The sequence below is a fragment of the Rattus rattus genome, chromosome 15 (genome assembly GCF_011064425.1).
Source record: "Rattus rattus isolate New Zealand chromosome 15, Rrattus_CSIRO_v1, whole genome shotgun sequence".
NCBI lineage: Eukaryota > Metazoa > Chordata > Mammalia > Rodentia > Muridae > Rattus > Rattus rattus.
In genome coordinates this window covers 54,152,709-54,179,765 of record NC_046168.1, presented here as the reverse complement: position 1 = coordinate 54,179,765, position 27,057 = coordinate 54,152,709, and the positions used below count along the sequence as shown (strand labels likewise).

The window sequence follows — 27,057 nt, the reverse complement described above, 5'->3', positions numbered from 1 at the left end:
GAGTGGACACGCACACTGGAGAGTGGACACGCACACTGGAGAGTGGACACGCACACTGGAGAGTGGACACGCACACTGGAGGGTGGACACACACACTGGAGAGGGGACACACACACTGGAGAGGGGACACACACACTGGAGAGGGGACACACACACTGGAGAGGGGACACACACACTGGAGAGTGGACACGCACACTGGAGAGTGGACACACACACTGGAGGGTGGACACACACACTGGAGAGCCGACACACACACACTGGAGAGGGACACACACACTGGAGGGGACACACACACTGGAGAGCCGACACACACACTGGAGAGGGACACACACACACTGGAGAGGGACACACACACTGGAGAGGGGACACACACACTGGAGAGGGGACACACACACTGGAGAGGGGACACACACACTGGAGAGTCGACACACACACTGGAGAGGGGACACACACACTGGAGAGGGGACACACACACTGGAGAGGGGACACAGGCTGCTCCACCATGGAGCTTGTGGCCTTCACAGGTACACACACTGTCGGGTTGGGGGTGGCCAGCACAAGTCTTCCCTTTATCCTTAGACCATTTGAGGGTGCTGTCTTATCTCTGCTACCTACTTCATTTCCTCCTGATTGTGTCCACTGCCCCAGGTCTCTTTTCCTTCTGCAGTTTGTCCTGTATGCCATTGCCAGAGTTGTTTTCTTAATTATGAGTTTGACTTTATTCTGATCTCAGCGCTACAAACTCCTAACAGTGTGACTCTTAAGTTTCCTGAACTCTGGGCATTAATTGCCCATCTGTAGATATTAATATTAATAGGCTTTCTCATAGAGTTACTACAATAAGCTAGAGACACTGCTGAAGTTAATTCCTCAGTTTAGATTTATCGATAGTTATTATTAAGGGCTGGCTATATGTCACGTCTTCTAAGAGACATGCTAGTGATTTTGACTGTTGCAGTTTCCTGCCTCTTTACCTGGGTCTTATTAATTAGCTTATTGATTAGAATACAAACATTTGGCAGGGACAAAGGGCAGAAATTAGCTCTCTACAGCTGTGTGGCATCTTTTGAGCAAATCGTTTAATGTTTGCAGTTGTCTTGTATGGTTCGCATTCATAGGAAGGTGTTGTACAGATGGGGAGAATAATTCCAGGGAGCCCTTCTCACGGGGTGTTTCTGCTCCCTGGGCGTCTTAGGGTGTCCACTGCTCTGAAGAGACACCGTGACCAAGGCAACTCTTATGAAGGCAGACATTTAGTTGGGGCTGGCTCACAGTTCAGAGGTTCAGGCAATATCATCATGGAGGGAAGCATGGCATCGCGCAGGCAGACTGGATCTGAAGGCAGCCAGGAGGAGAATGTCTTCTGTCAGGAGCCAGGAGGAGGGTCCTCTCAAGTGTACTGGGTGGAGCTTAAGCCTAAGACCTTAGAGGCCACTCCCACAGTGACACACTTCCTCCAACAAGGCCAGACCTCCTAATAGTGCCACTCCCTGGGCCAAGCTTGTTCTAACCACCACACTGGGATTCCTCTAGGACTTCTCTCACTGAAGAGCTGCTGTGGTGAGAGCCACTGGGGTTTCTCTCCAACTCCATATTCTCCAGCCTCCAAACGGAACACCTTTGCCTCCCATTTCCCAGATGTCTGCATGCAGAGTCCCCTGATTGTCTCCTCCCTCCTGTGTTAGAGTCATGGGTCAGCCTCCATGAAAGGGCCAGGGAATGGAGATTTTGAAAACTGGAAAGAAGACTGTTCGGAAATGTTGTAGGCTTGAAAGGTAGTATTTCTGCATGGTTTTGAGCATATCATTAACGATGAAACAACAGAGAGAGTGTAGACTTCAGGTAATAAGTGTTGTCCTGTGTGATTAATCATAAGCATTTTATGGTAGGTGGCAGTGCTCTTAACTATAATGCAGGTTCTTTAGAGGTTGTTGGATGGGGTGGGCAATTATAGTCTAAGATTCTTGTTTGGGGGTTTGAGGCTACACATGTCTTCGTGCAGAGTACTTGCCTTGTAGCTTTGAGGGCCTTCCCCTATTGTCATTTTGTAATTTCACTTCTAGGAGATAAGAGTTTGGAAACATTTATCTTCTCAATCCAGTGTCTTGCTTTACTGGTTTTTGTGGTTGTTTAAAGGACTACTTACTGAATACAGTACGATATGGTTGTGAATTTGTTTGTTTGTTTTTTCAAAAGGGTAACCTTCATTTGGATCAAGCATTGCACACTGAAGTGGCCTTACTAGTGCTCGAGGCTTATCAGAAATACCTGGCACAGAAGCCCTATGCCGGGCTTATTTCTGAAAGCATGAAACAGGTATTAACTCTTTGTCTTTACTGAGAACATAAGTGTCCACTTAAAACCTGCCTGGGAAGATGAAATTATAGTTTTGGTTTTATTTCTGTCAGTTCAAGATACTAAATTTAATTTTATAGATTTTAAAGATTTTTCTTTCTATTTTTTAATTGGATATATTTCTTTATTTACATTTCAAATGTTATTCCCTTTCCTGGTTTCCTGTCCATAAGCCCCCTAACCGCTCCCTCTCCCACATAAGGGTGTTCCCCCCATCCACCTCCCCTTACCGCCCCAACATTCCCCTGCACTGGGGGTCCAACCTTGGCAGGACCAAGGGCTTCCCCTTCCATTGGTGCCCCCAACAAGGCCATCCTCTGCTACATATGCAGTTGGAGCCCTGGATCAGTCCATGTGTAGTCTTTGGGTAGTGGTTTAGTCCCTGGGAGCTCTGGTTGGTTGGCATTATTGTTTTTATGGCGTTGCAAGCCCCTTCAGCTCTTTCAATCCTTCTTAAAATCTGTCTTTACTTGGAGATACGGTCTCACTGTGTAGCCCTTGCTGGCCTGAAACTCATTATATAGACCTGGTTGGTCTTGAACTGACAGAGATGCCTGGCTCTGCTTCCCAAATTCTAAGATTAAAGACCTGCCCCACAACACATGGCAAAAATAATCTTCTTTGTGACCATTAGTGTTTCAGAATTTGGCTTGAGTTCTAGAGAGTGTTGGTGCTTACGTGTGCAACTCAGGAGAACTGAGTGTCATTTTTTAAAAATTTGCAGATTGGTAGTTAAATTATTGGTGGCTTGATATTAGTTTTTATTACCACTAAATTGGCAAATGATACCAATAGGCCCCCTAACTTAGATTTGTAGTGTATATAGTGTATAGCACAGTGGTCTTGCATTTCAACCTTTCTATCCTCTGCTTGCTCTGAGATCACGTTCACAAAGCAAGTAAGTGGGCTGAGAGTGGAACATTGCTCTACTAAAGTGACACATTCTCTTCCCAGGGCATCATCAGTCTCACACAGAGGTGGGCAGATGAAGTTACTAGCCTATGTGTATATGATTAATATTGCTTAAATGAATGATTGTTTCAGGTTTCCTATTTGGCCAGTATTGTTCGATATGGAGAGACTCCTGAAACCTCATTTAACCAGTGGGCCTGGAATTTAATCTTGAGGTTAAAATTACACAAAAATGATTTTGGAAGACAGAACTTTCTGGTCGTTCCCTTCTGCAACACAGTACCTGACATGACAGAATCCTCCATGTTTCATCCTCTCTTGAAGGCTGTGAAATCAGGCTTGCCCATTGGCTGCTATCTCGCTCTAGCTGTGACAGCTGTTGGCCACAGGTACTGTCTGGTGACCCTCCAGGGTAGCTTGTAGGTAGGAGTTCTAGACTCTCATCTTTTCACATCCCAATCCTGAGGCCTTCGTTAAACCCATTGGGGATTAATTAGGGTCAAATATGAGCCTTGTTTAGTCATTTATAAAGGGAGAGTAATGCCCAAGTTCATTAATTAGGGTCAAATATGAGCCTTGTTTAGTAATTTATAAAGGGAGAGTAATGCCCAAGTTCATTAATTAGGGTCAAATATGAGCCTTGTTTAGTAATTTATAAAGGGAGAGTAATGCCCAAGTTCATTAATTAGGGTCAAATATGAGCCTTGTTTAGTCATTTATAAAGGGAGAGTAATGTCCAAGTTCACTGCTGTTCATTTGCCAGAACAAACGTGAGCTCTAACCCATCTTAAACTCCCTTGTAGGAGTTTAGGTAGGGTTTGTCTCAGTCCTCTGTCCACCGAGCTTATGCTTAGTAGATGAATGTGGTAGAATGAAGGGACGGTAGGAAGGGCACTTGGTGGGGACAATGTGAACAGAGTCGATTGAATGGGTGGGAGGACAAATTTGAAAGTAGGTAAGAGAGGGTGGTTGATGTAGAAATTCTAGGAGGAGGAGTGGTCGTTTAGACCTTTAGGCCTAACACATTACATTGTTCCCAGGAGCTCAGGTGCCAAAATAGTTCCTCACCTCTAAGATGGAAATGACTATTAACTTGTTTTATGAAGCTTAAGTTAGTCACATACTCAGTACATGCTCAGAACAGTGTCTGGCTTGTTGACTCTTTAATTCTAGCTTCCCAATTTTGGTTCTTGACTCCTGGATGCTGTATTCATCCTGAGACTGGGTTCTCATTCACTGCTGGGTTCTTTCAGTACATAATGATTACTGATGGGAGTGAAGGGGACGGTAAGGGATGGTGATTACCCCAGAAGCTCATTGTTGAGGATAGTTTTTGCTATCCTGGGTTTTTTGTTATTCCAAATGAATTTGCAAATTGCTCTTTCTAACTCTCTGAAGAATTGAGTCAGAATTTTGATGGGGATTGCATTGAATCTGTAGATTGTTTTTGGCAAGATGGCCATTTTTTACTATATTAATCCTGTCAATCCATGAGCATGGGAAGTCTTTCCATCTTCTGAGAGCTTCTTCAATTTCTTTCTTCAGAGACTTGAATTTCTTGTCCTACAGATCTTTCACTTGCTTAGTTAGAGTCACACTGAGGTATTTTATATTATTTGTGACTATTGTGAAGTGTGTCATTTCCCTAATTTCTTTCTCAGCCTGTTTATCCTTTGAGTAGAGGAAGGCTACTGATTTGTTTGAGTTAATTTTATATTCAGCCACTTTGCTGAAGTTGTTTATCAGGTTAAATAGTTCCCTGGTGGAATTTTGGGGTCACTTAAGTATACTATCATATCATCTGCAAATAGTGATATTTTCACTTCTTCCTTTTCCAATTTGTATCCCTTTGACCTCCTTTTGTTGTCTGATTGCTCTGGCTAGGACTTTGAGTACTATATTGAATAAGTAGGGAGAGAGTGGGCAGCCTTGTCTAGTTCCTGATTTTAGTGAGATTGCTTCATGGTTCTCTCTGTTTTGTTTGATGTTGGCTACTGGTTTGCTGTATATTGCTTTTTACTATGTTTAGGTATAGGCCTTGAATTCCAGATCTTTCCAAGACTTTTAACATGAAGGGGTGTTGAATTTTGTCAAATGCTTTCTCAGCATCAAATGAAATGATCATGCAGTTTTTTCTTTGAGTTTGTTTATATGGTAGATTACGTTGATGGATTTCCATATATTGAACCATCCCTGAATCCCTGGGATGAAGCCTACTTGATCATGATAGATGATCATGATTGTTCTTGGATTCAGTTTGTGAGAATTTTATTGATTATTTTTGCAATGATATTTATAAGGGAAATTGGTCTGAAGTTCTCTTTCTTTGTTGGGTCTTTGTGTGGTTTAGGTATAAGCATAATTGTGGCTTCATAGAATGGATAGTATTCTTTCTGTTTCTATTTTGTGGAATAGTTTGGAGAGAGTATTGGTATTACGACTTCTATTTCAGACTGATAGAATTCTGCACTAAACACATCTGGTCCTGGTCTTTTTTTGGTTGGGAGACTTTTAATAACTGCTTCTCTTTCTTTAGGAGTTATGGGTCTGTTTAGATTGTTTATCTGATCCTGATTTAACTCTGGAACCTGGTATGTGTTGAGAGAATTGTCCATTTCATCCAGATTTTCCAGTTTTGTTGAATATAGGCATTTGTAGTAGGTTCTGATAATGTTTTTGGATTTCTCCTTTCTGTTGTTATGTCTCCCTTTTCATTTCTGATTTCGATAATTTGGGTACTGTGTACCCTCTGGTGTGTCTGGCTAAGGGTTTATCTATCTTGTTGATTTTCTCAAAGAACCAGCTCCTGGTTTGTTTTTTTTTTTTTCTTGGTCGATTTCAGCCTTGAGTTTGATTATTTCCTGCCTTCTACTCCTCCTGGGTGTATTTGCTTCTTTTTGTTCTAGAGCTTTTAGGTGTGCTGTCAAGCTGCTGACATATGCTCTTTCCTGTTTCTTTTTGCAGGCACTCAGCGCTATAAGTTTTCCTCTTAGCACAGCTTTCATTGTGCCCCATAAGTTCGGGTATGCTGTGCTTTCATTTTCATTAGATTCTAAAAGTCTTTTTTCTTTATTTCTTCCTTGACCAAGTTATCATTGAGTAGAGCATTATTCAGCTTCCATGTGTATGTGGGCTTTCTGTCATTTTTGTTGTTACTGAAGACCAATCTTAGTCCATGGTGGTCTGATAGGATGCATGGGGTTATTTCAATCTTTTTGTATCTATTGAGGCCTGTTTTGTGACCGATTATATGGTTAATTTTGGAGAAGGTATCATGAGGTGCTGAGAAGAAGGTATATTTTTTTGTTTTAAGATGAAATGTTCTACAGATATCTGTTAAATCCATTTGGTTCATAACTTCCGTTAGTTTCACTGTGTCTCTGTTTTGTTTCTGTTTCCATGATCTGTCCATTGATGAGAGTGGGGTGTTGAAGTCTCCCACTATTATTGTGTGAGGAGAAATGTGTGCTCTAAACTTTAGTAAGGTTTCTTTTATGAATGTAGGTACCCTTTCATTTGGGGCATAGATAATTCAGGATTGAGAGTTCATCTTGGTGGATTTTTCCTTTTATGAATATGAAGTGTCCTTCCGTATCTTTTTTGATAACTTTTGGTTGAAAGTCGATTTTATTCGATATTAGAATGGCTACTCCAGCTTGTTTCTTGGGACCATTTGCTTGGAAAATTGTTTTCCAACCTCTTACTCTGAGGTAGTATCTGTCTTTTGTCAATGAGGTGTGTTTCCTGTATGCAGCAAAATTCTGGGTCCTTTTTACGTATCCAGTCTGTCAGTTATGTCTTTTCATTGGGGAATTGAGTCCATTGACTTTGAGAGATATTAGGGACCAATGATTGTTGTTTCCTGTTTATTTTTGTTGTTAGAGGTGGAATTAGGTTTGTGTGTCTCTCTTCTTTTAGGTTAGTTAAAATGAGATTACTTTCTTGCTTTTTCTAGAGTGTAGTTTCCCTCTTTATGTTGGAGTTTTTTATCTGTTATTCTTTGTAGGGTTAGATTTGTGGAAAGATATTGTGTAAATTTTGTTTTGTTATGGAATATCTTGATTTCCCCATCTATGTTAATTGAGAGTTTTGCCAGATGTAGTAGCCTGGACTGGCATTTGTGTTCTCTTAGGGTCTGTATGACATCTGCCCAGGATTTTCTGGCTTTCCTAATCTCTGGTGAGAAGTCTGGTGTAATTTTGATAGGTCTGCCTTTATACGTTACTTGACCTTTTTTCCCTTACTGCTTTTAATAGTATTTCTTTGTTTTGTGCATTTGGTGTTTTGACTATTATGTGACAGGAGGAATTTCTCTTCTGTTCTAATCTATTTGGAGTTCTGTAGTCTTCTTGTATGTTTATGGGCATCTCTTTCTTTAGGTTAGGGAAGTTTTCTTCTATGATTTTGATGAAGATATTTACTGGTCCTTTAAATTGGGAGCCTTTGCTCTCTTCTATACCTATTATCCTTAGGTTTGATCTTCTCATTGTGTCCCGGATTTCCTGTATAAAGAGGGTTTTTCGAGTTTTGCGTTTTCTTTGACAGTTGTGTTGATGTTTTCTATGGAATCTTCTGCCCCTGAGATTCTCCCTTCTATCTCTTCTATTCTGTTGGTGATGCTCACATCTATGACTCCTGATCTCTTCCCTAGGTTTTCTATCTCCAGGGTTGTCTCCCTTTGTGATTTCTTTATTGTTTCTATTTCCATTTTTAGATCCTAGATGATTTTGTTCAATTCCTTCACTTGTTTGGTTGTGTTTTCCTGTAATTCTTTAAGAGATTGTTGTGTTTCCTCTTTAAGGGCTTCTACCTGTTTACCTGTGTTCTCCTGTATTTCTTTAAGGGAGTTATTTATGTCCTTCTTAAAGTTCTCTATCATCATCATGAGTTGTGATTTTAAATCAAAATCTTGTTTTTCTGGTGTGTTGGGGTATCCAGGACTTGCTGTGGTGGGGCAACTGGGTTATGATGATGCCAAGTGGCCTTGTTTCTGTTGCTTAAGTTCTTGGACTTGCCCCTTGCCATCTGCTTATCTCTAGTGTTAGCTGGTCTTGCTGTCTCTGGCAGTGGCTTGACTCTTCTGTAAGCCAGTGTGTCAGTTCTACTGAGACCAACTCTCTCCCAGGGGGATCTGGGTACAGAGAGCTGTGGCACAGGGTCAGCTCAGGGAGCAGGCGGAAACCGGAATGATCCTGTCCCAGACTGTTCCTCAGTTCCTGTGTCCAGAGGGCTCCTGGCGGGTTCCTCTTGGGCCAGGAATGTGAACAGAAGTGGTGGTCTCACCTGTGCTCTCACAATTGTCAGCACGTCTTGGAATCCAGCTCTTTCCCACTGGGATCTGGGTACAGGGTCAGCTCTGGGCTCAGGTAGAAACCAGAAGCTATAGATCAACTTCTATTTCCCCTAAATTTATTCAAATAATTATATTTTGAATTCAAAATAATAAATCTCTTAAGTCAGGTAAACTAAAAAAAGTAAAATGAGAAAATATAAAATACAGTTCAGAAGTATTAGAAAATAATACATGTACCTGTATTACAAACTGAAGTAAGACAAAAATCAGCCACCCAAGAAACAAAACACTATTGTGTATTGTTAGTCAATAATATTGGTATAGATTATCTCAAAGGAAAAGAAGAAGTATCTGACACACTGCAGTCTGGGTTGCCAGACCCAGCTCACTTCATAGTGTTCCCTTTGCTGCAGTACCGTCTAGGACTCTTAAGCAGGGCGAGCTTTGGCTCTCATCTTGTTCCTGGGACATCTTGTAAATCTGGGCACAGTGCTTTCAACTTTCTCATCTAATGAGAGGAAAATAGCGATGAGATATTAAGAACTCTGCATTTCAAAGTTATAACTGTAGAATTTCTGTGTGTAGGTTAGTCATAAAAGTTTTGGGAACGGAGACAATCCAGTGTGTATTTCACTGGAGAAATATAATTTTATGAACATGTTGCTGAATACTCACAGTCCTCTTTGTTTCCTGTAGCATTGAGAAGTTCTGTGCAGAAGGCATCCCACTGTTGGGCGTTCTGGTGCAGTCCCGGCATCTGAGGGCAGTGGTCCATGTCCTGGATAAGGTCCTCCCTGTGTTCTACCCCTGCCAGTACTACCTTCTGAAGAATGAGCAGTGAGTATGTCTCAGACGGCAGTGCCCCGCAAGGACAGGCGCCCCTTTCTAGTTTCAGCAGTATTGTGTTTGTTTGCTTGGTGGTGGTTTTTTTTTCCTCTCAGTTTGTAGAGAAAGGTACAAGTATTATTTTCCAATACATTTGAATGTATTTTCTTATCTTACTGCTTTTTTTTCCATTTAAATGACTACTTTTTAAAAAAGTCTTATTTTTACTTTTGACTTCATGTAATCTGTGTGTCTGTGACAGTTTGGGCACATACTTGCAGAGGCCAGAAGAGGGTATCAGAGCTCTCTTGGATCTGGTTGTAAGACACCTGGTGTGGCTGGGACCACACTTGGGTCCTCTGCAAGAGTAGTACATGCTGTTAACCGATGAGCCATCTCCAGCCCTCAGGAGTGGTGGATTTTTTTTTTATTGTTTTTATTTATTTATTTGCTTAGTTTTATTTGTTTAAATAATTTATTTTTATTCTTTATGAGGGTGAAAACTTCTGCACTCTGATTTAGAACGTAGTTGATGAATGTTGTTTAGATTAATGATTCTAATTTTATTTGTTATGAAAGGTATTTCCTATCTCACTTAATTTAGGACGTCTTAGAAAGCCTATTAGTATTTACAAGAGCAGTGTTTCCTTGAGAGTCTTGGAATAATGCTCCTCCCGTGTAGCAGCAGTTGTGACAGTACTTGAAACATACTGCTTGTGTAGCCCACAGGTTGTGGGCGGATACAGTGAATGGGAAAGAGGGAAGAGATGACCTGTCCAGGAGGCAGGGGTTGATCATCTGGGGCTCGGCGGAGAGCAGTGAGAGGGGAAGGAGATCAGTAGACCTGGCAGGCAGTGTGCGTAGGATAAGGGGCAGTGTCAGTTTCCTCAGCGAATGCTCTGGGTCCAGTATCCCCCAGAGTCGCTGCTGACAGTTCCTGAGGAGGCTGAATTACAAATGCATCCCACATTCCTGAAGATTTGATCTTAGTAGAAAGAGTTAGGGATACTTAAAAACATTAAAATCAGCATCCCGCACACTTAGGGAAGATTGGGAACTACAGAGCTTAGTGAAGTTTCTGCCTAGAAGCCTAAGACATGGAGGGGACAATGATATTTTAAGGTATTTTCTTCCAACACCCTTTTTGTCTGTATTTATATGATGTTGACCTGTTCATTACAGTGCTATAGAGAAATTTAATTCCTTTTAACATACCTTAAATATGAAGATTTTTTCTTCCTGAAATCCTTGAAAATTTATCAGAATCCCTAAATAGCACTGTGTTCTAAAAATGGAACCAATGTAATATTTTTCTGTTTCCTCAAAGTAATTGTCTGCTGGTAATGAAAAGACTCTGGGCATATAGCTCAGTGGGAGAACACTTGCCTAGCATGCTCATGGTCCTAGATCCATTCCTAGACACCATCTACCCACTGCCCCAAGTCTGCTGTGTGGTTCTCTGCAATCCCAGCATTCTGGGAGCTCTGGTGTTCAAGGGCAGTTTCAGCAACACAGAAGTTAGAGGCGAGCGGGATCCATGAGAACCTGTATCAAAACAGCAAGAGGAAAACAAAGCAAGCAAAACCCCACACAGAGCTGGTAGCAATGCTGCCTGATTATATATGTGTGAGGTCCTTTGTGCTCCCGCAGGTTTTTGTCGAACCTTCTCCTCTTCCTACACTTGGACAGTGGTGTTCCTCAGGGGGTCACCCAGCAGGTCACCCACAGGGTGGCACATCATCTGACAGGAGCCATCCATGGAGACAATGTGAAGCTTCTCAACAGCATGATCCAGGTCAGGGTCATTACCAATCTCTCAAGATACTTCTCCTCTTCACAGAACTGGTGGTCTTAGCCCTTATGGTGTGGGTATTCCAGTCTCTTGGTACAGGGGGACACATGGGAGCGCACAGCATTTTGAACATGCTTTAACAGTGGGAGGGAGGGTGGGTGTTGACCTTTCACATCACCTGAGCTGCTTCTTCCTAGGCACACATATGTGTGAGCACTCAGCCGGATGAAGTAGGTCCTGTGGCTGTGTTGGAGTTCTGGGTCCAGGCTCTCATAAGCCAGCATCTGTGGTACCGAGAACAGTCCATCCTCTTTCTCATGGACCACTTGTGTAAGACAGCTTTTCAGCTGATGCAGGAAGATTGTGTTCAAAAATTGCTCTACCAACAGCACAAGGTAACTTTAAGGAAATTAGTTTCAGCCATTGGCTAAATACTAGCTGTTAAAAGGGTCTTATAAATATACAGTTCCTGGTAATGGTCTGTGGCAGCTCTTTTCTTTTTAACTAAGTCACATGTTAATATTGTCTTCTCTTGGTGGTCGTAGTCCACTGCACAGATCCCAGAGAAGGCACAGAGGAGCACACAGAGGGCCTGCAGTTCTCAGTGCCTGTCCTGTGTGCAGCCCGGGACTGCTGCAGCCGACAGTCATTTCCACAACCCTACCCTTGAAATCCTTTTTCAGTTAGTATGTACACATTGTCATGGCACTTTCATACATGTATATCACATACTTTGCTCATGACTGGGTCACTGCTGAATTAATTCTACCGGAACGTTAAAGAACTCACTGCAGTGGCCTCCATACGGTCTGCCAGACTCAGTCTGTGAGCCAGTGTTACCCTGACAGCAGGAACATTTAGATGATAAAGAAAACCGCAGATGAGTTCTCTGATGAACAGAAAACCATTCTGAGGGGTTGGGGATTTAGCTCAGCGGTAGAGCACTTGCCTAGCAAACGCAAGGTCCTGGGTTCGGTCCCCAGCTCCAAAAAAAAAAAAAAAAAAAAAAAACCATTCTGAATAAACTGAATTCAGCAGCATCATGAAGTCTGTGTCTTGTTGGAATCTTCAAGTGTAGAGGTAATTGCTAATACCCTTGGTAGAGCCGAAGTCCTTTCAAAGACTCTGTTGCTCATCTTCTCCCTGATGTAGAATGCTTTGGGTTACCACTGTGACCGGAGTCTACTCTCTTCCTTGGTGAACTGGATTGTGGCAGGAAACATTACTCCTTCCTTCGTGGAGGGCTTGTCCACGTCCACACAGGTATGAAGCCTACTGAGGACCATTTATGCTCTTTGTAAATTTTAATTTTGTTACCATCCTTACTGAGGTTAGGTCAGGGCTGAGAGGAGAGAGGTCAAGAGTGGGTGTTAAGGCAGGTGGCCCATGCTTCATACTGATTCTGTCATTTGCTAGCCCTGTGCCTGGGCTACTGCGTTCTGTCTTGAGTCTCCTCAGAGTCGGATGAGTCGGATGAGTGTAGTTGAACCTGTGTGTGAAGCCCTCGGAACAGACCTTAGTCAGGACTCACTGGGCTTCGGCCTTGCTGTTGTCAGAAGAGACAGCAGCAGTGGCTTCATCATTACTGCCGATCTGATGTGGCATAAGGCCATGTCTGTCTCTTAAGCCAGTAATAACATCCTTCAGTCTATAGCTGGTGCTCCTGGGACTGTGCGGACAGCAGCTCCTCACTGCTGCTGAGACCGATGCCCATCCCTCCACTTCTGCTTTTCTGCTTCACTGAGACTCTGAAGGGCCATCTTTCTTGCCTAACTCTAGAACATTCTCTGGTACAACACTCTACCACCAAATGCAGTTCTTATCATTTTCCCCCTAGATCAGTGACTCTGAAACTGTGGGTCCTGACTCCTTTGAGGGGTCAAATGACCCCTTCACAGAGGTCTCCTAAGACTATCAGAAAACACAGATATTTACATTACAATTCATAACAGTAACAAAATTACAGTAATAAAGTAGTAATGAAATAATTTTATGGGTGGGGGTCACACATGAGTTGTGTGTATCCGTATTAAAGGGTCTCAGCATCAGGGAGGTTGAGAAGCACTGCTGTAGAATTTAGCATTTCTTCGTTTCCTGTTTTGTCTTGATTGTATACACGTGACAAGAACATAGACACATGTTAAGTGCTTAGGAAGCTCAGTATTTGTTGCTTAAGGTCTGCACGTGTGTGTTTTTCAGTGCCATAGATCACGTCCAGGGGCTTGCACATGCTGGGCAACGCTGTGTCACTGAGCCACGCCTTCAGCCCTAGAAAATAGCCCAACTTGTGCACAGGACATTATCAGTTGGAACTAGTGGCTTCTTTTAGTCCCCTTTGTTTGGTGTTACAGGTTTGGTTTGCATGGACTGTGTTGAACATGGAATCCATCTTTGAAGAGGACTCTCAGCTCCGAAGAGTTGTTGAAAGGGAATTGGTTATAAATGCTTTTAGCCCTGACCAAGCTCTAAAGGTATAGTAGCCTGAGTTACAGGGCGCGTCCTACACTCTTAGCTGAGCCCTTCAATGTAGCCTGTTAACTCCTTGTTTTCTACCGTGAAGGTTCAGAAAGCACAGTCACTGTTCAGCTTCTCAATCCTCCAATAGCTGAAGGGCGTGCTGGCTTCTCAGGTCCCCACCCTGCGATGGAGGAATATGCTCCTGGTCTGAATGTAGGGGTTGCTGTTGCCCTTGTGTCCCATGTGTATCTGGAACCCCTTGTTAAAACCTGTCACAAATCAGGTTCCTGATGCTTGCTTTAGAGGTTTTGAGTCTCTGAGCCTGCATTGGAATGAGGAATTTCTTTTAAAAAGTCTCGATGAGTCTCTTGCTTTCTTGCTCCTGATTCCCATCTCTCCCCATTCCCCTCCTGCCTCTCTCCATGTGCTCATGGCGGGCCTCTACTCTTCTACTCTTCCACTCCCATCTCTAGCTGCCTTTCTCTCAACTCCCCTCCCCATGCCCTGAATAAACTCTTTGGGGGGGAAGGGGTGAAAAAAAAAAAAAAAGTCTCGATGATCAGTCTGTGAAACGGGCCGGACTAAGGCTTCTGATGTAACGGTGATGTAATTTCTGGAGCCGTCATAGAGACTGCTTTCAGGTTTCAGAGCCTGTCGGGATTCTTCACTCCCTAGAAGCCCTATTAAAATCTAGGTTTTGAGGTTGGGAAAATCTGACAGGTTCACTTTGGTTTGTCAACCATTCGACTGCTTTGCTCTATGAAGTTACAATTTTATTTAAGTTTTTGCTAGTGTATGCAGCAGCTGTAAGGGCTTTACCCTAACATTTCATGTGTGCCTAGACTGTAATTCGATAATACCCCTCCCATGACTTCTCCTCTCCTGTCCTGCGGATCCTGCCACTTCCCAGCTGCTTCCTCTTCCTCTTCTCTCCTCCTATCTACCCATGACACAGCGAGTTTAATTAGGTTTACTTAACCTTGCTAGTGGCTCTTCAACTGAAGCGGGGGAGGGGGCTAAAAACCCCAAGTTTCTTTTTCTCCCCTTTATCCACAAGGAGGGGTGGGCCTTAGGAACCTCTCTTCCCTTCATGATACTATGTTGTTGGACCTATTGTGCAAATGTGTGCAGGTATAGGTGATGTGGGTGCAATAATGCCACATCCATGTCATGACCCAAAGACAGTATAGTGTTTTATATGCAAAGGAATTTCAGAAGTAGACATGAGAATCTAGGATTTTTTTCCATTTGTTTGTAACAGGGTCTCAGGTATTCACTGGCTATCCTCCAATTTCCAATATAGTTAAAGATGACCTATGACATAGTTAAAGATGACCTATCACATAGTTAGTTAAGGATGACCTATCACATAGTTAGTTAAGGATGACCTAACACATAGTTAGTTAAGGATGACCTATCACACAATTAAGGATGACCTATCACACAGGTAAGGATGACCTATCACACAGTTAAGGATGACCTATCACACAGTTAAGGATGACCTATCACACAGTTAAGGATGACCTATCACATAGTTAGTTAAGGATGACCTATCACACAGTTAAGGATGACCTATCACACAGTTAAGGATGACCTATCACACAGTTAAGGATGACCTATCACACAGTTAAGGATGACCTATCACACAGTTAAGGATGACCTATCACACAGTTAAGGATGACCTATCACACAGTTAAGGATGACCTATCACATAGTTAAGGATGACCTATCACATAGTTAGTTAAGGATGACCTATCACACAGTTAAGGATGACCTATCACATAGTTAAGGATGACCTATCACATAGTTAGTTAAGGATGACCTATCACACAGTTAAGGATGACCTATCACATAGTTAAGGATGACCTATCACATAGTTAAGGATGACCTATCACACAGTTAAGGATGACCCATCACACAGTTAAGGATGACCTATCACACAGTTGAGGATGACCTATCACACAGTTGAGGATGACCTATCACACAGTTGAGGATGACCTATCACACAGTTGAGGATGACCTATCACACAGTTGAGGATGACCTATCACACAGTTGAGGATGACCTATCACACAGTTAAGGATGACCTATCACACAGTTAAGGATGACCTATCACACAGTTGAGGATGACCTATCACACAGTTAAGGATGACCTATCACACAGTTAAGGATGACCTATCACACAGTTAAGGATGACCTATCACACAGTTGAGGATGACCTATCACACAGTTGAGGATGACCTATCACACAGTTGAGGATGACCTATCACACAGTTGAGGATGACCTATCACACAGTTAAGGATGACCTATCACACAGTTAAGGATGACCTATCACACAGTTAAGGATGACCTATCACACAGTTAAGGATGAGCTATCACACAGTTGAGGATGACCTATCACACAGTTGAGGATGACCTATCACACAGTTGAGGATGACCTATCACACAGTTAAGGATGACCTATCACACAGTTAAGGATGACCTATCACACAGTTGAGGATGACCTATCACACAGTTGAGGATGACCTATCACACAGTTGAGGATGACCTATCACACAGTTGAGGATGACCTATCACACAGTTGAGGATGACCTATCACACAGTTGAGGATGACCTATCACACAGTTAAGGATGACCTATCACACAGTTAAGGATGACCTATCACACAGTTGAGGATGACCTATCACACAGTTGAGGATGACCTATCAATCACACAGTTGAGGATGACCTATCACACAGTTGAGGATGACCTATCACACAGTTGAGGATGACCTATCACACAGTTAAGGATGACCTATCACACAGTTAAGGATGACCTATCACACAGTTGAGGATGACCTATCACACAGTTGAGGATGACCTATCACACAGTTAAGGATGACCTATCACACAGTTAAGGATGACCTATCACACAGTTGAGGATGACCTATCACACAGTTGAGGATGACCTATCACACAGTTGAGGATGACCTATCACATAGTTAAGGATGACCTATCACACAGTTAAGGATGACCTATCACACAGTTAAGGATGACCTATCACACAGTTGAGGATGACCTATCACACAGTTAAGGATGACCTATCACATAGTTGAGGATGACCTATCACACAGTTAAGGATGACCTATCACACAGTTAAGGATGACCTATCACACTACTGCAGTTGAACCCAGAGTCTCTAAGCAAGTGCTTTCGGCTGAGCCCTATCCCCAGTGCTTTGGGTGACTCTGCACGTAGGCTTTTATTCTGGGGTCTTTGGACTATCTTCACAGAGAAAGCTGGGCCCCGTTCTTGCTGCCAAAGAGGTTAAAATGTCAGGTAGACTTGGAAAATGTCTTAATGTCTTTTTCTTACTGAAGTAAAAGCAAAATGTTTAACTTAGCAAGAGCAAAGTGACTTGGGTTGCGTTTGTCTGGGGTTGCTAAGGCTCTGCTGTCTTGTAGAAAGCCCAGGCCCAGCTGAAGCTGCCCATCGTCCCGTCTCTGCAGCGGCTGCTGATTTACCGCTGGGCCCACCAGGCTCTGGTCACCCCTGCTGATCATCCTCTTCTGCCACTCATTTGGCAGAAGTTCTTCCTCCTGTATCTCCATCGCCCAGGACCACAATATGGGTATGGTACCCAATGCTGTAGTAAGTTTCTGGCAGCTCACTCCTATCTGTATGCTGTGGAATGTGAGTCAGTCATTCTCTTCTGTCATAGCTAGGATCCTCTGTGTTCAATAATTATTGAATAATTTCTCTTTACCCTCCTCTGCTCCTAATATGTCAAGGACAGCACGTGGGAACTGGGCAAGGTTCAGCAGAGGACCTCTAGAGGTGTATAGGGAGAGAACTTGCTCCAGACTGAGGCTACATATATGAATTCTCTGGGGCCTATGCAAGGGGATGCTGAGGTCCTACTGAGGAGCAAGGTCTAGCCTGTGGAAGCTGTGTACTGATACCCAGCATTGCTCTTCAGGCCCTACTCAATTCCCAGCCCCATTCCTTTCCTTCACTCCTTCGAAACATAAAGAAAAATGCTGACCTTTTGTTACATCTATTGTCTGTTAGATTTCAAATTCTTCAAAAACAGAGACTGTCTTTATTCTCGAGGTGTGCTGATGTCCTGCCTTTGTGTGGTTTCAGTCTCTTCAGGGCCACTTTCACGTGGTCGTTTCTCTTCTCTTTAGGGATACATTCCAAGATGCCCTGTGGATGTTTGAAGCCTCAGTTGGTACTAAACTTTACATATATACCTGTGATAAAAATTCGGCTTATAAATTAGGCATAGTAAGAGATAAACAGCAACAAGCAGTAATCTGATAACCAGCTGCGGCAGTGCACTCTGGTAGTACATGCAGTGACAAGCTCAGCAGAACAGTGCTCTGTGATCAGATTGCCCCTGGAGGAGCAGGGCCTGCTGTGCAAGCCAACTCTCGAAAGTGTCCTCTGGCTTCTACGCTACTGCCATGGCATGCATGCGCCTTCACACAGACAGACAGACAGACACACGTACTGCTTATGTCTAGACTTTTCTGTTTGGTATTTTTGTACCATGGTTGACTATGTGTCATTAGAACTGTGAAAACAGAGCCAGTTGAGAGGAACTCTGTTCATCATCTGTTTGGTTCCTCAAAATAACTTCTGAGGTACAAAAAGGGAACTTGCTCATTGACTGCTGTGTTATGCCTCTCAGAGCAATTTCTGCTCAAAGGTTATAAGCTCTGCTTACATGTTTTTAAGGTTACCTGTGGATGGTTGTATTGGAAGAAGGTTTTTTCAAAGTCCCTCGAATGTCAATTTGTTGAAAGACATGAAGAGACGACTGACAGAGGTGGCTGACTTCCACTATGCTGCAAGCAAGGCCCTCCGTGTTCCAGCAGAGGGCAGTGAAGGGACACCAGAGCGGCAGGCTGCCACCCCTGGTTTCCTGACTTCCCCAGAACTGCACAGGGAGCTAGTGAGGTAAGATGGCTGCTGCTGTTTGTGCACAGACACTGCACTAGAGCCGCCCCTGGCTTTGACACAGCCTACATGAGCTCTCATCGTTAGAGTCTATGTGGAAGGTGCTGCTGGAGACATCTGTTGAGTGAGTCTGAGTGGTGCTGCAGAGGGCTGTGACACCCTTCCCCTCCTCAGTGTGAGAAAAGGAGGAGGCCAAAGCAGATTGGTCATAGCAGGAATGTAACACCAGAGCCTTCTAAATGGCTGTTTACAGAACTCCATCCTAATTAATCCAGGTATAGATTCACATGTCCCTCAGTGATTGGAACTTTGTAGTGAGCCAGGCTTGCTTACCATGGCTTCTGCCTGTTTATTTAACTTAGTACAAATGGCTGTCTTAGAGCAAGACCGCATAAAAATGGCTGTCAGGCATTGTCCTCAACTGCACAATACCTTGGTGAGTGAAGAGACTCAGGTCTCAGGCTTGCCTTGACCCTGGATCCTTAGGGCTTGTCTCAGCTTCTGTCCTGAGTGATTAAAGGGCCCCCCACTCTTTGCCCCCCCTCCCTTTTTTTTTTTTTTTTTTTTTTTTTTTACCAGTTTTGCTAGAAGGTTTTTTCTTGGAACATTTTAGGTCTTTGGTACTCCCGCTTCCTCTCTTCAATTCCCTGAAAGTAGCCATCCATCTTGTTGAGAAAGGAGTGAGAAGAGAAAAAAGTACATACACACACACACACACACACACACACACACGTATGTGTCTGTCTGTCTATCTATCTATCTATCTATCTATCTATCTATCTATCTATCTATCTATCTATCTATCTATCTATGTCTATATATTGGGCCTTGTCTGTGTCTTTCATCCTTGACACAGTATCCTGATTATAAGGGAGGTAATTTTCCACTTTGTTGACCAGAGCTACTGCAGGCTGTTTTTTGGTCATCTGTGCCTGCCAACGACTTCTCTGTGTTGTTTTTCAAACAATGCCTTGGATACCAGTGATGTTAGTTAATAGCTAGCTGTAGTCTTTGACAAAGCAAAACAGAAATAGACTGTTAAAACATTTAAAATAAAGACAGTTTGTAAGCCCAGCTTTTAAAAAATGTTCCTTTTTAATGAGAGCAAGGTACACAGATCCACAATGTTATTTATGGTTTCCTTGAGACAGGGTAGCCATTGCTGTTAAGCTGGTACGTGCCTGTAGTCGGGTGGAAACTAGCTTTGGGTATTTTCCAAGCACTGAGGCTGACCATGTTTGTTTTGAACAGGATTAAAAGCTCTGAGCTCAGACTGGCTAGGCTGTGGTATAAGCACTCCTCCGACCGTCTCTGTCTATTCCCACATCTGGAGCAGGGCGCTCAGCCCCATTCAGATCTTTGCATAAGCAGGCTCCAAATCCTGTTTTAATGATGTGTGAGGTCTTCACTGTGAGTTTGCAAGGCGAGGCGGTGGCTGCTAGACACATTTCTTCATGGAGCCTTTTTCACTCTCACAAGGTGGTACCAGAGTTCTTAGCAATGTAAGAAACTCCATTTGTTTGCATATCGTTTTACATTTTATGCACTTGTGTTTTTATCTTTTAGGCTCTTCAATGTGTATATATTATGGCTAGAAGACGAAAATTTTCAGAAAGGGGATATCTATATTCCTTCCTTGCCAAAGCATTATGATGTTTACAGGCTAGCAAAAGTGATGCAGAATCAGCAGGTAAAACTATGAGAATGCCGTCTGAAAAACATTTCTAAATGGAAATTGAACCAGCTGTAGTCATCACCCAATAGTAAAACTGCTTACTCAAGGGGTGGGTGTCACAATAGTCATTCTGGTCAGTGCATATACAAATCTGACAGGATATTTTCTCGTAAGTGTCCTGCTGTAACGGCCGTACCTGAGCCCCACGCTTGTTCTAGAGCTTTCTGTAGTCTGAGGAACATAGCCTTTGTCCTGCTGTGTCCTTGCCCATTTGAGCTGTGACCAACTAAACACTTAGGCACACTCTACCATGAGAGGCACAGGGATGAGCTCTGTCCTGTCTTAGGCTCAGGAGGTGATGGAGAGACTTCCTTGTCACTGCCTGCTTCTGATTGTCCTGTGTGTCCTTTTAGGTTGCCTGGCAGACACAACTGTATTAAGTCTTTTCAGCCCTAACTCCTAGTCAGTTTTCTCCGAGTTTCTGTAGCCAGCCTGGGAGGAGGAGGCAGAAAAGCAGGGAAGAAGGCCTCTGTCCAGTGTATTTTCATCCAGGGGCTGAGTTTGGCAGCTGTCGACCCAGACTTAGAACCTGTAAATTCCAGTGATCGTATAAATACGTTAAGGTTATTTATTTGGGTTTTAATTTTCTGTGTCTGAGTGTCTTACCTGCATGTAAGTCTGTACAGCCGTGGAGTTGCAGATGGTTGTTGACTGCCACATGGGTGCTGGGAACAAATGCGGGTCCTCGGCAAGAGCAGGAGTGCACTGGACAGCTGCCATCATGCTGGCCTTGGAGTGTCTGTTCATGTGTACAGTGTGACTCGGCCCCCACAGCGGAGAGTGGCGGATGAGTCTGCTGAACCCGAGTCCTCCCCTTTGTTTGTTTCCTTTCACAGTTTGTTGAGAGACTGGTTACTGCTGTCCACAGTGTTCTCTCACTCTGAGTTCTGCTGATTTTACATAGCAGCAAAACTTATTTTGTGGAGTAGCTTAATATATTTTTGTCTTCCATATTTTTTTTATAAATTTGCATTAATTTAATCTGGCTTAATTTAATCCAGATTAATTTATCATTCATGGATTCATTCATTGTTTTGCTCTGTAGCTCAGGTGGACTGCCGCTCATTGTGTAGCCCAGAAGCCTTGAACTTGCAGCTAGTGCTCTTGCTTTAACCTCCTGAGAGCAGAGATGACAGGCGTGAGCTGCCATGTTGACTTTCAGTATCTTTATGTTTTTAAAAAACATATTAAAGATATCATTTATTATTTTTAGTTACTTTAAGTGTATGTGTATGTCTGAGGGGTGGGTATGTCTGTGTGTATTCTATTCTGCACTGAGGCCAGAGGCTACAGTTACAGATGCTTTGAGCCTCTAATGTGGCTGCTGGGAATTGGGCTCATATCCTCTGCATGAACAGCACACATTCTTAACTGCTGAGCAGTCTCTCTAGCTCCTACATTTATTTTAAAATCTCACTTTAAACTATATTTTATTTTCTTTACGTATTTTATAATGCATATAATTTAGTAGCTTAGTAGTATGTGTATTAATATACTATTTAACTAGTACATTGATACAGTTCATTAATATACATATAGTGGGCCGTTCAGCAGTTTTTTTTCCTAGTCATGGTGTATAGGCAACCAATTTTGTAACTAGTGTTAAGATTGTTGGTAGGTCTTTGCAGTTCAGTTCACACTAATGCTGGAAGCCTCAAGGAGCCCCTCGCTGTGACTGAGTGTCTCACTGAGCCTATGATTCATGTGCTCAGTGTAAGTGCTTGTCCCACCCAGGACCTGTGGATGGAGTACGCGAATATGGAGCGCATCCAGCATGAGTTCCAGGAGACAGTTGCTCTGTGGACACAGGCCAAGCTCGAGTCCCATTCTGTGCCTTGCAGCTCTTCAGCCCAGCTGGATTTCACTGACCCTTTGCTGGGTGAGTACTATGACATCAACCCTTTGAAAGAAAGAATGCTTGAATCAGTGTTAATGAAGGCTAAGGTTTCCACACTTTATCTCTCCAATGAGAATTGTTCTTTAAGAGTTCCTTGTTTGAAAAAAAGTTATAAAAATAAAATACATTGTTTAAGTTGCTAGGGAAAAACAGATGTTTTTTTTTTTTACTTGTCTGCCACTAAGGGATAGAACCCAAGCCCTGAATGGCATAAACAAGATTGGTGATGAATTATCTTTCATGAAGGAAGTTTAGAGGCAGGCGGCTCAGAGCAGTAGGATGGCCCGGTGATGCGTGAAGCTCTGTTCCCTTCTCTTGCTGCCTCGCAGGCCTGTAAGTGACCCTACCTCCAAATCTAATGACTGCTCACCTTGTCCTCTTTGCTTGCACATTGCAGCAGCAGGAAGGAAGTCTCCGTACAAGAGTTGCTTCAAGAGGTGCCGATAGATTGTCTAGTTAACCCTCACTGGCCCAGACCTGACCACACATCTGTCTGCCACTGAAAGCGAGGCCTCCCACTCAGGACTCAGTTCTTTCCAATGCTTTAAATATAGCCAGTCTGGGGCCTTACCATGGGATAGAAAGGCTTTAGGTTCTTTTTTCCTTTTCCCCTCCCTTCCTCCTTCCTTCCCTCCCTCCCTTTCTTTTTGAGACCTGGTCTCACTGTGTACCTCTGGCTGGCCATAACTTGCTGTCTTAGATCAAAAGGAACTCACAGAGATCCCCCTGCCTCTGGCCACTGAGTGCTGGGGTTACAGGCGTGCTTCTTTAAAGGCTGCTTGTTTCTTACATTGATTTTTCTAGAAAGACTGTGCATTTAAATTATAAGTTAATGTGTCAGGCCAGGTAACAAAGGCCATTTAACCTACAGTTGCTGTATATGCCCAATTTTAAAACATGAAAAATTGTATCTGTTTATCTTTAATATTAATTGTGGAATATATTTTTACAATGTATGACATATAACAACATTGTAAATTATTGTTAACATATTATGATTACAGTGTACTGAACCGTTGAGGTGATCAGTGGAGAGGCAAGGATGTGCTTTATTTCAATTGCCCCAGTCTACTTGTCAGTTAAGGAACAAAAGGTCCTCTCTGGCTTGAGTTCACATCTGTTGAACAGTTTTAGCTAAGGCACCAACACTTTCTGAAATTCCAACATTTCTCTCCTTGTTTTGTGATTGTACAATCTGTATGTACACATATGAAAAGCTCTTTGGAGAGGAACAGAGGAGGATTTGAAAGCTGCCTTCAGCTTACCCACATGCCAATGACTGGCTTTGGCACCCACATGGTGGGTGACTGAGGCAGGCAGCCATTGGGGTCGGTGTTTAGAGCCGCTGACCAGGGTGGATCCAGATACCTACAGGGGCGGCTGCCAAAGGTAGTGATGAGAGAAGCTGCTCAGCAGACTGCTTCCTGAGGGAACAGAGCTTAAGTTACTGGGCTGGCTCTGTCTGTGACCATCAGAGAAACTAACTCTTGTAACTCCTTGGGGCCAGTGAGAAAGAAAAGGAAAGAGAGAAAATCAATCAATCTCTCTCTCTCTCTCTCTCTCTCTCTCTAAAGGGATGAAACAAAAGGCAGAGTCCATACACACAGATATTCATGTGTGCATACATACAGGCATATAGACCTACAGACAGACATATATACATTCACACACAGAATTCATAGAGCAAAGCTGCAGCAAGCAGGCTGCAAGTGTTCCACATATACATACTTAAGTGCACACAACTGGTGGATGGAAGGAACTTTGGTGGACGGGAGAGGATGCCAGCCACAACATTTTTTATTTCTTCTATCACTTATAAATATATCCCAGCAAAACCTTTCAAGCACTATTTATTTACAGTGTGATTACATTCTAGATTTCTTCTAGTGAATGATATGAAAAAACAGTGTGTGTTCCACTGCCTTTACAAGAATTAACATTACATAGTTCAGGTAAAGAAAGCAAATTATTCTTAAAAAAGACTATATCCATTCATAACCAAGCAACTTGCTATAGATTAATGAAGAGTGAGCAACCAAGGTAGTTTTCCTAGCCAGTTTCTCTTACTTGGCAAGTAGCAATTTGCAGTTACAAAGAAAGAAGTAATTATTTTATTATTTGTCTTTAAAAGTAATCTTGTAAAAATCTTTTAAAAAATCACAAATATAAATTTTTATATAAAAATCAGTCATATGTACCTTCAACCCTCAAAATGCATATCTACTCATCAGCAACTCTTTTTTTTTAAAGATTTATTTATTTATTATATATAAGTACAGTGTGGCTGTCTTCATGCACACCAGAAGAGGGCATCGGATCCCATTACAGATGTTGTGAGCCACCATGTGGTTGCTGGGATTTGAACTCAGGACCTCTGGAAGAGCAGTCAGTGCTCTTAACCACTGAGCCATCTCTCCAGCCCACAGGAAACTTATCTTTTTATTTTTTCTTTTTTTTCGGAGCTGGGAACCGAACCCAGGGCCTTGCGCTTGCTAGAGCTAAATCCCCAACCCCAGCAACTCTTACTAAATCACATCAGGAAGCTAAAGGCAAAAGTGGGTGTAAGAAATCAGTCACCGCCAGTCCAGTCTAAGCGAGAGTCATGTCCGCCACGGAACTTGGTAAGGTCGAGTGGCTCAGAAACCCTGGCACCCACCTGAGGATGGCGGGTTTGACCTACTCTCTACCAGACTCCTGGCCTAGAACCCATGACCACAAGTCTCCATATAAAGGGCGTGGGCACTGGTCACTCAGCACAGAACAGAGTTCCCCATGCTAACGAGCTGTCTGGATGGGCCCTGAGGGCTTAGCCGAGGCTTCCGGGCCTGGACATCCCTTCCTGAGAAAGGCCTTTGATCTCTGGTCCACCCTGAGGAAGTGCCATGCGTCTGTCTTCTACGACCAGTGAGCAATGTGGACAAGCCGGGACTGTCTCTCATCAGGGACTGCCGTGGGGGACACGCAGTTTCCAGTGATGACTGAATGCCCAGGAGTTAGGGAACCCCGGCTTTGGCCTCAGCCCGCATCATTTCCCAGCCATGCCGGGTCCTCATCCTAGGCTGTGTCTTTCTGCCCACTGAGAGGTGTATCAGCCTTAGCCATCGCCTGATGCTGGCACAGGGTGAAATGCAGCCTAGTGCTCTGCGTTTAGTCTGCCTCAGCACAGTTCACACCCCACTGGTGAGATGGAACAGGGACCCACAAGCCACTGGGGGGTGCCCTTTTTAAATCTTAGTTCTTGGTGTTGGACTACTGATGTTTGTGTAATCAGCAGTTGATGGACCGATCTATCTCTTCAGCTGTGCTCCTGATTACCTACCTCCTAGTAGCCTATTATTAGATTTGTGGGATTTATTCAGAACTCAGAAGAACCACACGCTTAACCATCCATTTAAGTGCCTTCTGATTAAGGAGCTATTCTGAAAGTCTCTAACGCTCTTTTCAGAATTCACAGACCACGGCTTTATCTACTTAACGCATTGCCACCCGTTGGCATCCATGACTGAGTGTGGCTTTTCTTTCAGCTAAAGAAAGGGTCCTAAGTAACCTACAGAGGCATGAGGCTCCACATCCTCCTCTTGTTCTGCACCCCATGAGGCCTCCTGTGCCACTCATTGCCTCAGCCGTGCTGCTGGCCCAGAAGGATGCCACCCAGCTGATGTGCGCAGACCTGAATTTGTTGCAGCAGCAGGCCAGGTAAGACGTGGACGGGAGAACTGTACTTCCTGCTGTGGCTTTTTCAGCCCTGATGACCTTGGACGTGGGCTGGCTTCCCATCAGCGTTCTTGCCACTGCACAAGTCCAGTAGTTTACTCTCAACTGAGTTGTGACAAGTATGTTGGGTTTTGTGGGTTTTTTTTAAACATTTCATATACATGTGTGTTTCTGCATGTGGGTGTGAACATCGAAACCCAAGCCCAACAAAGGCCAGAAGTGTTGGATTCCCAGGAGTTGGAATTACAGGCAGTTATGTGCTACCTCAAATGGGTCCTGGGAGCTGAGCGTGGGTGCTGTGGAAGTGCAGTTGTCGCTGTAGTTCAAGCTTTGTCTGTTCCAGTTCTAGCTCCCAAGTGACTGACTAAAAGCTGTTAAGTTTACTGTCAGGCTTCAGCACTGTGCCTGGCCGATAGCCATCTCTCCCAGCCCTCTAAGCTATCTGCTTCTCAGCCGCGGGCCCCGCGTGACTTGCAGTTTGAGGCTCACTCTGGCTTGCACTGCTCCATGTGTGCCCTCATGGTGACCTGCTCATCACAACCCTTCTGGACCTTCTGCCTCATAGCCACCTCTTTCTCCTCCTGGGACCCCTGGCAGGGAAACTGGTCTTCCTGTGTCCTCTGCCTAGTTGTAGGCTGGGCAGCCTTTATCACCAGTCAGAGGTAATTGGGAGTGTTCTTGACACGACACCAATCCAGGAGAAGGTTCGATACTCACCACAGTGCTCGTGTCCGACTGTGACCAGAGCTCGGGGCACAGAGTGTACATTCAGTGCCAGAGGCGTCCTCCATCCTGTGGTGCATGTGCTTGCTGACCCACCTCTCCAGTCCCGGCATCGTCTTTTCATTTCATGTTGTATGGCGCTCTCCTGTGCTGTCAGTCTCAGATGTCTCCTGTGGGGTTTTTCTGACTCAGACATTTCATACTTCCTTTCTGACACATACTTCACTGTGTGACACTGCAGAGCTGCTCTTGCAGGCTGCATGAAGCTCGCATTCTTGTGTCAGGCGTTGCTCTTCTCCCTCAGTGTTTTAGAAAACTGACATTGATACCTGGTCACAGGGCAGGAGAGTCATTTGTTCAGTTACATGGCACATACAGAAGAGCCGACTGTTTAAGGTTTGGTTCTTACT

The 27,057-nt window shown here is 43.7% G+C and overlaps 1 protein-coding gene across 1 annotated transcript in view; it reads left to right on the top strand.

The window, feature by feature from the left end:
- Epg5 (ectopic P-granules autophagy protein 5 homolog) overlaps positions 1 to 27,057 on the top strand; it is a 99,103-nt gene that overhangs the window by 38,343 nt on the left and 33,703 nt on the right. The window contains exons 15-26 of the mRNA XM_032886209.1: positions 2,197 to 2,316; positions 3,400 to 3,656; positions 9,257 to 9,397; positions 11,036 to 11,180; positions 11,375 to 11,572; positions 12,330 to 12,440; positions 13,529 to 13,648; positions 17,078 to 17,244; positions 18,357 to 18,578; positions 20,145 to 20,268; positions 22,048 to 22,192; positions 25,735 to 25,906. Of these exons, the coding sequence (XP_032742100.1) occupies positions 2,197 to 2,316; positions 3,400 to 3,656; positions 9,257 to 9,397; positions 11,036 to 11,180; positions 11,375 to 11,572; positions 12,330 to 12,440; positions 13,529 to 13,648; positions 17,078 to 17,244; positions 18,357 to 18,578; positions 20,145 to 20,268; positions 22,048 to 22,192; positions 25,735 to 25,906 (1,922 nt within the window). The remainder of the gene's footprint in view (positions 1 to 2,196; positions 2,317 to 3,399; positions 3,657 to 9,256; positions 9,398 to 11,035; positions 11,181 to 11,374; positions 11,573 to 12,329; positions 12,441 to 13,528; positions 13,649 to 17,077; positions 17,245 to 18,356; positions 18,579 to 20,144; positions 20,269 to 22,047; positions 22,193 to 25,734; positions 25,907 to 27,057) is intronic.